This window comes from Triticum dicoccoides, chromosome 5A, assembly GCF_002162155.2.
Source record: "Triticum dicoccoides isolate Atlit2015 ecotype Zavitan chromosome 5A, WEW_v2.0, whole genome shotgun sequence".
Lineage (NCBI taxonomy): Eukaryota > Viridiplantae > Streptophyta > Magnoliopsida > Poales > Poaceae > Triticum > Triticum dicoccoides.
In genome coordinates this window covers 382,404,744-382,415,411 of record NC_041388.1, presented here as the reverse complement: position 1 = coordinate 382,415,411, position 10,668 = coordinate 382,404,744, and the positions used below count along the sequence as shown (strand labels likewise).

Here is a 10,668-nt window from a genome sequence, read left to right as displayed (position 1 = left end):
AAGTTGACTGGATTTAAATTTTGCCTAATTCATCATGTAGGAAAGACTGTAGTAAATCTCTACCGGTTGTCGCCGTCAATATTTCTCAACTACCTTTAGCAGCATTCTAAAATATCATATGTGCTCACTAATGAGGTCACAAGAATATGGTTATATGATAATATTTTTGTACTCAAATGTTACATGCCAGAATTCGTAGCTTATTTTCATTTATGTGTGTGCCTGCTTGCAAGAATACTTTTTAAAGCAATATTAAGGAGCTAGAACATTGCTGAAAACTAATTTCATTTGCATGCTGTATCGGCAATTTTGAACTATTTATTGAATGCAAACTCCACTCGTGCGTTACACCGATCTTGAGCTTGCGAAATTAAATCACATCTCCAACAACCGAACTGACACATACTAATGTTTATCAAATCATCATTAGTATTAGTGTATATGAGTGCCCATGCTTGGCAATATGACTCATCTTCAAATATAGTTTGCAAAGATTTGTCTTTTTTGATGCGTACTTAACCACATGCTAATTTCATGCCGACAACCCCCAATATGCCAACTTTCTAATGACTGTCGAAACTAATCCGTTTAGCATTACAAGTCTACTACATGTCCCGCAGCAACGCACGGGGTATCCATCTAGTTCTATATATGGTTTGGCACAGTGCATACAGGCGGGCCATTTTCGTAGCTTGCCACATCGGCCCGTGATTGGGTTGGGTTCTAAGCCATGACTTCGAACCTGAGTTGTCAAACGGGTGGAAGACACGTGCGGGTGTGGGGTCAGCCCTGTCGCTGGAGATAGCTGTGGGCATTGGGTTCCATTCATCGGTGGCGACTACTCGCTCCGTAACCTAGTGCGATGGCTGGTATTATTTCAAAAATGTTAAGCAAGCATTTGAAAAATATTAAATGTGTACAGAAAAAATGTTGACCATGTATTAAAAATGATAAAACAAATTTGATAATGTATATAAAAATGTTAATCAAGTATTTAAAAAAAAGTTAAGCAACAATTTGGAAAATGTTGAATGTGTATAGGAAAAATGTTGATCATGTATAAAAAAATGATGATTTTTTTATCATGTATATAAAAATGTTAATTAAGATTTGAAAAAAATGTTGAACAAGTATTTGAAGAATGTTAATCAAGCATTTTAAAAATGTTAAATATGTTTAGAAAAATGTTGACCATATGTTCCAAAAAAAATGTTAATATTACAGTTAAAAAATTAATTAAGGATTTGAAAAGTTAAAATATGCATAGAAAAAATGGTGATCATGTATTAGAAAATGATAATCTGGTATTTAGAAAATGTTAATCAAGTAGTTGAATTTTTAAAAAGTTTGTATAGGAAAGTATTGACCATGTATTAAAAATGATGAATTTTTTGATCATGTATATAAAAATGTTAATCAAAGATTTGAAATTATTTTGAACAAGTATTTGAAATTTTTTAATCAAGCATTTGAAAAACCGTGACTCTCACGAAAGAAAAGAAAAATAGAAAACGCGTATTTTTTCCCTTTCCAAGAGGCACGGCCGTGACTTTCGCGAAAGCACAACCGTGCCTCTCGCGAAAGCAAAACCGTAACTCTCCCGAAAGAAAAAAAAAACGCGTTTTGTTTTTCCCTTTCCGAGAGGCACGGCCGTGACTCTCGCGAAAGTACAACCGCGCCTCTCGCGAAAGCAAAACTGCGACTCTCACGAAAGAAAAAAAAACAAAAAACATGTTTTTTTTCATTTCCGAAAGGCACGGCCGTGACTCTTGCTAAAGCACAACCGTGCCTCTCGCGAAAGAAAAACCGTGGCTTTCGCGAAAAGGAAAAAAGAAAACGTGTTTTTTCGTGCAAATTTTTTTTTTCAAATTTTTTTATCGAAAAACTAAGAAAGACCGGGGGAAAACCAAAACGTCAAAAAAACCCAAAAAGCCGAAAACACGTGCTGAAAAATAAAAAAACAAAATTCCAAAGGAGCGTCCAGAGCGCGACACGTGGCAAATGGCTGAGAGCGCATCAAGTGACGCTGATCGTTGCGAGGCTCCCGAAGGAGCGCTCGTTAACTAGTTGCTCCCGCTGATAATACACGGTCTGGCGGGCCAAACATGCCGCCGGGCCGGCACGTTTACGATTGGGCCGTGTCTGGGCATGTGGTGGGCCGGGCCGTGCCTGCCCATCTGGCAGGTTTGGGCAGGGCCCAGAAATCCGCGCCAAGTGTCACGCCGAACCACCAGCACCGGTGACCCCTCCTCTATCCATCCACTCCCGCCCACGCTCGCAGTCGCAGCTCACAGCCCGGGAAGAGATGATGCTGATGAGGCCGCGGTTCCTCTCCCCCTCGCCGCCCTCCTCCCGCCGCGAGCCCCGCCCCCGCACCCTCTCCGAGGCTTCCAGAGTCTCCTCCTCCTCCGCCCGCCCTCCCGGCCCCGGCCCCCGCCCCTCCTCCAACAAGCAGCGCCCGCCGCCCAACCTCCGCCGCCTCACCGCCCGCATCGTCGACCTCACCCGCCGCAGGCAGCTCGCCCAGGTACGGTACCCCTGCTGCCGACCCATTCGTTCCGTTGGTCTTAGATTGGGGGTGGTTTCCCGTTCTCATTCAAGGCTCTGCTGCGCGCGTGGCGGACGCTCCTCCGCGCAGATCATGGCGGAGGTGGAGGCGTCCAAGCGGCGCGCGCGCTCGGGAAGGGGAGGGGGCGTCAACATCATCGTGATGAACGCCGTGCTCGAGGCCTGCGTGAGCTGCGGCGATGTCGACCTCGCGGTCCAGCTCTTCGACGAAATGCGCGGGCCCATGGGGTGTGGCGTCGACGGCGTCTCGTATGGCATCCTGCTCAAGGTATGCCCCCTCTCCCCTTCCACTCGTGTACCAGTGCTGCCTGAGACATTCATTGTTTGGACCGCTATGATTCATGAACGCTCTAGGTGCCATTTCGAGTTTTTGCGTCATATTCAAATGCATTCACCATACTCTAGGAATTCCATAAAATTTCCACCTCAGATTGTCTGAGCCATCAATGTGTTAACTCTGTATGAACAGCTGCCTTCTATTTGTGCTCCTCAGAGTAATCCTTCTGTAATCTCCAGGTTACATTCTTGCACCTTCAAGGGATTAACTTCAGTGCTATCTCTGAAAATACGTGGTGTGTTTTTGCTGATTGTTTAGTTTAAATAAGGATCTAGTAGAATCTTACAATTAATGTGCTCTAATTGAAGGGTCTGGGGATAGCTAGAAGGATTGATGAAGCATTCGAGATACTGGAATCAGTTGAGAAAGATACTTCTGATGGGAGCCCCCGGCTCTCTCCTCATCTTATATGTGGTTTTCTAAACGCCCTTATCGAAGCAGGTTGGTGCAAAGATGGACCGTTTTACAATAAGTTTGTATGTTGCACCAAGTATATTGCCCCTTATGCTCAAAATCACTAGAGACACCAGAGACACCTACTAGAAGTCTAAGAAGAACACTAGGGCGAGGATAAGTCATTGGTCGGAATTATAAAAATAGCTTATACATAAAAATCAACTGATATCAGAATCAAAGTCCTAAAATGCGTGGTGGTTGCCGGGGTGTGGCGTTCGGTGGCGGTGAGTGTTAGCCGGGGTGAAAATTTGCTCTAGTGTTATTGAAGGCGTCGTCGCGGCCCTCATTGCCCGTCGTGTTCTCCAGGGGAATCTCTGATCCTCGGGTCAGGCGGTGGTGGCGCTCCGGTGTCGTTTCCTTCCTGAAGGCGCCGCCTTGGAGCCCACGGTTCGTCGTATGCGGCTTCATCTCTTCACGGTGACGTGTTCACGGCTGAGGACCTCGGTTGCTCTCGTAGTGCTTGGGGTGGTGTTGTTGCGCTCAGCGCCTATGTATCCTGCCTTGGGTGTGTGCGTGTGTTGCAGTGGCGTGCGTCTGTACCGGGTTCTTGATGATCGTTGCTTTATATATGAAGCGGTGCGAAAGCCTTTTTCGGTAAGTCCTAAAATGCAATTGGCTCATCCGTGGGAAAGCAGTATTCTGGCGTATAAGCAGTATTCTGGTTACACAGGCATGCCCAAGCCCCAAAATATAGTGTTAGTTTCAGTGAGTAAATTGTATATTATTGTGTGTATATCAAAATGGATTGCACACATGAACCACCTCTAAGCAATATTTTCAGATCACACCACATTTTGTTGCAATCTAGTTTTGCTGAACTTACTTTATAATATGCTGTGGAAAAATAACCATGGGAGTAGGAAAAAGTTAGTTGAACATACAGTAAAATAGCCAAAGCAGTTTGGACAAATGAGATTATCATAATCCACCACAATGCCGAGTTGAGCTCTATTGAAGCAGATAACTTGGCTATGAAGCCACTAACAAATACTCCCTCCGTCCCATAATATAAGAGTGTTTTTTACACTAATATAAGAGCGTTTTTTACGCTAGTAGTATTGCAATTTTTTTTAAACGGAGGCAAAAGATTTGCCTCATACATCAATTAAGAAGAGAGTTGCCCGGTTAATCAACAGAAAACCGGGCGAAGACCGTCAGAACCCGCTCACAATATACCCCACACACACCACTCTGAAGAAAGCCTCGTTGAGGTATAAAAGGCATGTCACTACTGAATACTTACTCGTATAGTGGAGATAACAAAAGGAGACATCATCACTGACTAAATAGCCCTATGTACTTAGGTTTTGGGTGTTTTTTTTTGTTGCATAGTGTAGTGGAGCTAAGTTTGACGTGTTGCTGATTGGTTATGCTTATGACATGTTCTCATTACAGATTATTTGTTTTTATCACAATATTCTATGCATAGCTCTTTACCACTGGAAAGTTTTCTTACCTACATTAGCTGTCCGGTTACTGATGAAATTGAACTTCACATTTTGTCCAGGAGATATGAGGCGTGCCAATGCTCTTGTTGCTCGTTTTCGCCAAGTCCTTTACGAAGGACAGTCTGTGTTACTATACAACTTACTGATGAAGGTATCTCTTAGTTTCCCTTGCAATTATTCCCCTATGTTATGTTATTTTGCAATAGTGTCTCAATTGCAGTTTCATAAGTTTCTGAATTGAAAACTCTCCAGGGATACATGAAAAGCAACTTCCCTCTTGGAGCGTTAACTGTTAAAGATGAGATCTTGCGTCAAGGGTTGAAGCCTGATAGATTGACGTACAACACCATCATTTTTGCATGTGTAAAATCAGCACAGATTGAGAAGGCTTTCCAATTTCTTGAAGATATGAAGGTGTCACACAAGGGTTGGAAAGGCCAGTTTTAGCCACAAAATTGTCTTTTATACATGTAGTTGCCTCGTCAATGAAAATTAGTTGCTCATAAATGCAGGTTGAAGCTAAAAGGGATGATAATCCTGAACTCCTCCCGGATGCTGTTACCTACACAACATTACTTAAGGTTAGTCATTGATTGCCTTAAATACTTTGACATGCTATTTTGGTTAATTGTGTATTCAGCATCATTTAATGATTTTTAATTGTGCAAGTTATTGAAGCATGTTGCAGGGTTTAGGAAATAGCCAAGATCTTTATTCAGTTCTGAAGATTGTGGTGGAGATGAAATCATCACTTGTTTCAATTGACAGGACTGCATACACAGCTATGGCAGATGCCTTTCTAGCTTGCGGGTCCATTGACGGTAAGCTATATAGCAATTTTTGGTGGGCCAATTTGCTTGGTAACACACTGCATCTTTACAGGTTGGAAAACAGAAGCGGTATATCACTAAGGGCATGTACAGTGGTTGATAATGCAGTCCTATCTTAAGTCCGTCACATAATCTAGAGATGGCAATAGAAAATGATGTACAGTGGGTTATCTCTTAATGTTATCTCTAGTAACTAGATATACCTAAATATGTGGTGAGAGATATTGTTCCTAAGAGATCATCTCTTAATTAAGAGAAGGCAAGCCTTTTCTTTTGGTTTCTCTTTCCTTCACCTCACCATTTATCCTTCATGGCACTCATAAGATAACACCATTGTACACACCCTAACAAGTGGCCTAGCTCCCAGCTGTCATCCTAAAATTTGATGGTATTTTTTAATTGAGAGACCTTAGTAGTGCTACTGTTCTAACGCCCCTTATTTTACCATTTTATATCCCAAATGGGGAAACGGCATATCCAATTTATAAAAGTACATTTAGGCTTGTTTGTGTCAATTGATAGAGACTAAACCCAATTCTTTTTATTCTTATGGATTTTTGTTCAGTTTTCAGTCCCATCTGAAGGAATTAGGTCTAATCCCTTTCCATCCAAACTAGCCCTCATGATTTTTCTTTTTTTTAGAAAAGGAGGTTGAACCCCCGGCCTCTGCATCAATCGATGCATGCAGCCATCTTTATTAATTATTCCACAAAGGTCTGACAAGAACATAGATCAAATCACCCGAAGCCACCACTCACACCTACAAATTCGATAATGAGGAGTGCTCTCACTCCCCATATCTACAACCAGTGTCGTCGCCGATCCATCTACATAACGTATCGGGACTAACAGCCGGTGCAGCAGACCTAAAGCGCACACCACATGCACACGCTTTAGAAGCCGCATCATCCTTGCCAGTCCGGACATCCATCGACGCCACCACGGCGCCCAACGGCGCCACCGCCCTGCGCTTGTCCGTCCAGACGCGAAGACTCTGGAAGATCTGTCGTGCGTAGCACCTGCCAACCAGGCATGACTCAGCGTAGCACCTGTCGGCCAGGCATGACTTGACAACTCCACCGAAGCTCCGTGCAAGACAGAGCCGCTCCACCTCCTGCCTGTGTCTTCTAGCGCTGCTCCACAAACGATGCTCCCAGGAGAGAAACGGCACCGCAATACTGCCATCGTCCGATCTGGAGAACCAGATCCTAGGGTTTCCCCCGAAGCAGTGCCCATCACCAGCAACCGTCAAGGACCCACACAGTGCCCACCACCACTCAGCCCTCAAGGCGACGCCTTCAGGAATTCTTAACCAAGCTATTAATTTCCAAATCATCCTATTCAGGGATCTTACGCCAAAATTAGAGCTTCTGTCATGATTGGAACCTGGTTTCCACATCTGTTTTTTTTCTTCCATCGTATTTGATTTATGACCCAGCATATAACAAGTCGATGTTTACTTGCCTAAACCTCTGTAACAATTAAGCCTTGTGTGACCTTCTGTTTTTGAGAAAAACATTACGTGACTTTTTTCCTTTATAGTTCTTAGTTCCTGGTTGGTCCAGGATGCCAATCTGACATCAATGGTTTATGTGAACATAAATATGGAAAGACAATCATGACCAGCATATTGGGAGATAAGTAGTGCTATTGCATGTTCCATTATATTTGGACCATATATTGTGAGAAAGGAAGAAACCTAAACATTTGTATGCGACAATCTTGCAGCGCCCTTAGTTGTCACCTCTTACAAAAATCTTCTTGCACAATGTAACTACAAATAGAATTCTCGTGTTTGAATATGCAGCTTGGTTGGTTTAAAATATATTACTACCTTCTGGGTGTAGATGTCCTGATATGCTTCTGTTGTTGTAGGGGCTCTTTGCATTTTTGGTGAGATAATAAAGCAGGCTGGCGACAACAAAGACTTGAGGGCCAAGCCTCATCTTTATCTTTCAATCATGAGAGCTTTTGCTACTATAGGTGATTTTGATATGGTAAGGAGATTGAAAGAACGCATGTGGCCAGATTCAGTTGGATCCATTAGCCGTTCAGTTAAACAAGAGGCAGATGAGCTATTAATGGAAGCTGCTATAAATAACAATCAGGTACGCTGAACAAGAGGCAAATGAGAAATTTATTTGGATTTTCTGTCCATGCAATACTTCGGTCAGTTGATTGCTAAGTCTACTGAAGTTTTACTGAATTTGGTAAAATAACAAGACCTTTTGTAGTGGGATGCATACTATGTAAGAGAACAGTTGCACCTTTAGTGCTGACATGCTTACCATGGACGCACCCGAAAGTATATTCTGTTAAAAGTCTAACCGTTGAAGGGATCTTGCCCAATGAACCAACTTCAAAGTCCTTTCATGCAAATATATTCTCATGTTGTTTCAAACCTGTCAATAATTCACTGTCTTCAGTTCGTGTAGTTTTTTTTGAAGTCACATTGATGTTTTCATCGTTTTCTACTGTTCCCCATTTGTCATACCACACTAGATGGATACTGTATTATTATTATTTTGTTTCTTAATTGCATGATTTTAATCACTTTAAAAGATTGTGTTATGTGCTGTCCAAATCTTGTGAATAGATTCCTCTATTCTTTTTGTTTGTCTAAGAAAGATCTTGGCAAGACTGAGTATATAACTATAAAGGAAAAAACAGGTCTTCTCCAGTCATCCTGATTGGATAAACTCCAACATTTTCCCTTCAGATTTGACTATGTTACTAGATGCAATACAGCAGTGCAATTATCATGATTCTTCTCTGTCTCTAGATTTCTTCACTCCTTGAGTGTCTTCTCTCTTTGCCAAAACAGTCTTGAGATTTTCAAATGCCCATGTTCATGCGACTTAATGCCTTGCTGGCTGATTTATTGTTGTACAGGTAGATGTGGCTAGAAGACTTCTCAGAAGAATAGTTAACGGGAAGGAGCATTTCTCTTGGAGAAGTAGAGTAGGCCTGGTATGTTCTTTTAATTCTGCATTGAATTTTGTAATCTAAGTACCAATTCTACTTCATTCATTGCTTCGATTGTAAAAGTACATATATGGAATCTCAATACGACTTTGCGATGTTTTGAGTTCTGAGATTTAAATGTGCTTGGCATGTTTCTTAGTGTTAGCTCGGTTAGGGAACAATTGTGCCTAAGTTATACTTTTATTGTGTTACTAGTATAAAATAGTTGTAGTGTTCATGTTGAATATAATGTCAATTGCTTTGAGCACTCTGATTTGTTATTGTATGCATGTAACTTAAGAGGCTATTGTCTCTGTTTTGATCTTGGTTTTAAATATTGCTGTCCTGTCCAAGTGTCCAGTATTATTTCTTCTGCTCTAAATTCTAAACGCATTCTTCAGCAAACTCACTGTGTACTGAGATGAGATAACATGCTTTTCTATTATTTTAATCTGGAGGCGAATATGGCCATCTTTCTGTTAGTTTCACTAATTAAAGTTCAGGAGCATTGATCTGCTTTCTAACTACTATATCTCAGGATTTTCTTCCTTCTGACACCATATTTCTTTGGTGAGATACGCATGCTCTAGTTATTAGATACAGTATTCATGATATTGTAATGACCTCCTGCCCTGTCAAATTGAGAGGATACAAATCTGACTGGTACATATGAAGTAATAAATCAACTTATGAAGACCTGTGACTGAACTTTACTTGCCTGGGATACTAGCTGTTAAGGGTATCCCCAAACTCCTGATAGCCAAGGCACCACAAGCCTTGTTTTTCTAGCTGAATACGTCTTCCTCTGGCCGACCCTAAAACATAACTGGTGTCCTAACAATCGCCGGAAAGTTATTTCTGCGCCAGTGTTTATGTGAATGCTTTCGTTTTCTCTCTTTTCAACCCCAACCCCAATCTTGGGGCCCAGCTTGTATATTTTAATCCGCTGGCTCACCAATCAGACCCACTACCCATCCACGAAATGGCGGCGGTTTCAATATAGGGTGCAAGTTTTCAGCTGGAACATTTTCTATGGATTCATTTACCGAAATAGGCTTTCGCCCCGCTATATTAATATAGCAACCACCCGATACATCCAGAAGTTCGACGCTGGGGCAAACAGCACAATCATGCCCAAAAGAAAATCAAGAGAAAATCAAGAGAAAGAAATGCCGGCAGCACCGGATGAACGAAAGCTGAGGCATCCCGCAACCGCTGCGCCCACCGGAAACATCCACCACGCTCCAATGCCATCGAGTCGCCGTGAACCAAGCAACACCCTCAACAAGGACTGCGACGACAACGCCGCTCTGCTGCCCGGACGAATCCTAGGATTTCTCCCGGTACACGGAGGGAAGCGGGCGAGAGGTACTCCCGACGCCCTTCAAGAAGGTTGATGGCGCCCACAGGCGTCACCGCGCCGGTGCCGGGCGGACCCGAGAGGGATTTTGCCCTGCCCTTCATACCCACAACCCAGGACCAACCGGCGGCTCCACCATGCCAACCGCCCACCAACCTGCGCCACCACAGTCACGAGGACACCACCGTCGTCTCTCCACCGCAGATGCTGCGAGGCCGGCCGAACCAAGCGAGACCACCGCCGATAGGGACCGGGAGCACCACAACCACGTGGGAGGGGACAACCTCCACTGGCACAAGCCGTAGCAGACCAGACGCAGGCGTGGGAGCACGCTGGACCCCCTGCCCAGCCAGGCCCAGATCGGGCCCGTTAAGCTCCTGCCACTGCGCTGCAGCCGACGCAGCGCAGAGCCGCCGATCCCAACGACCTCATCCCGCCAGCCCAGCCGGAGGAGACCCGTCGGAGGCCAGACCAACCCGCCCTGACCCAGATCGGGCCCAAAAGGGCCCGGATCTGGGCCTACAGGGCTTCGCCGGCCAACCCCCGCCGCCAGCCGCCACCGCCGCCAAAGGGCCGCGCCGCCGCCGCATCTGAGCCCGATCTACACCGGAGAACCGCCCGCCGAGGTGCACCATCGCCGGAAACCGCCGCTCGAGCCGGGGAACCGCGAGGGGGAGAGGAAGAGGGCCGCCACCGCCGGCTTTG

The 10,668-nt window shown here is 44.3% G+C and overlaps 1 protein-coding gene across 1 annotated transcript in view; it reads left to right on the top strand.

Moving 5' to 3' along the window:
* Positions 1–2,263: 2,263 nt before the first annotated feature.
* The window catches only part of LOC119301643 (pentatricopeptide repeat-containing protein At5g10690-like), an 11,013-nt gene continuing 2,608 nt past the window's right edge, over positions 2,264–10,668 (top strand). The window contains exons 1-9 of the mRNA XM_037578638.1: positions 2,264–2,527; positions 2,639–2,836; positions 3,214–3,346; positions 4,869–4,960; positions 5,062–5,223; positions 5,322–5,390; positions 5,498–5,630; positions 7,515–7,747; positions 8,532–8,609. Of these exons, the coding sequence (XP_037434535.1) occupies positions 2,306–2,527; positions 2,639–2,836; positions 3,214–3,346; positions 4,869–4,960; positions 5,062–5,223; positions 5,322–5,390; positions 5,498–5,630; positions 7,515–7,747; positions 8,532–8,609 (1,320 nt within the window). The 5' untranslated portion in view covers positions 2,264–2,305. The remainder of the gene's footprint in view (positions 2,528–2,638; positions 2,837–3,213; positions 3,347–4,868; positions 4,961–5,061; positions 5,224–5,321; positions 5,391–5,497; positions 5,631–7,514; positions 7,748–8,531; positions 8,610–10,668) is intronic.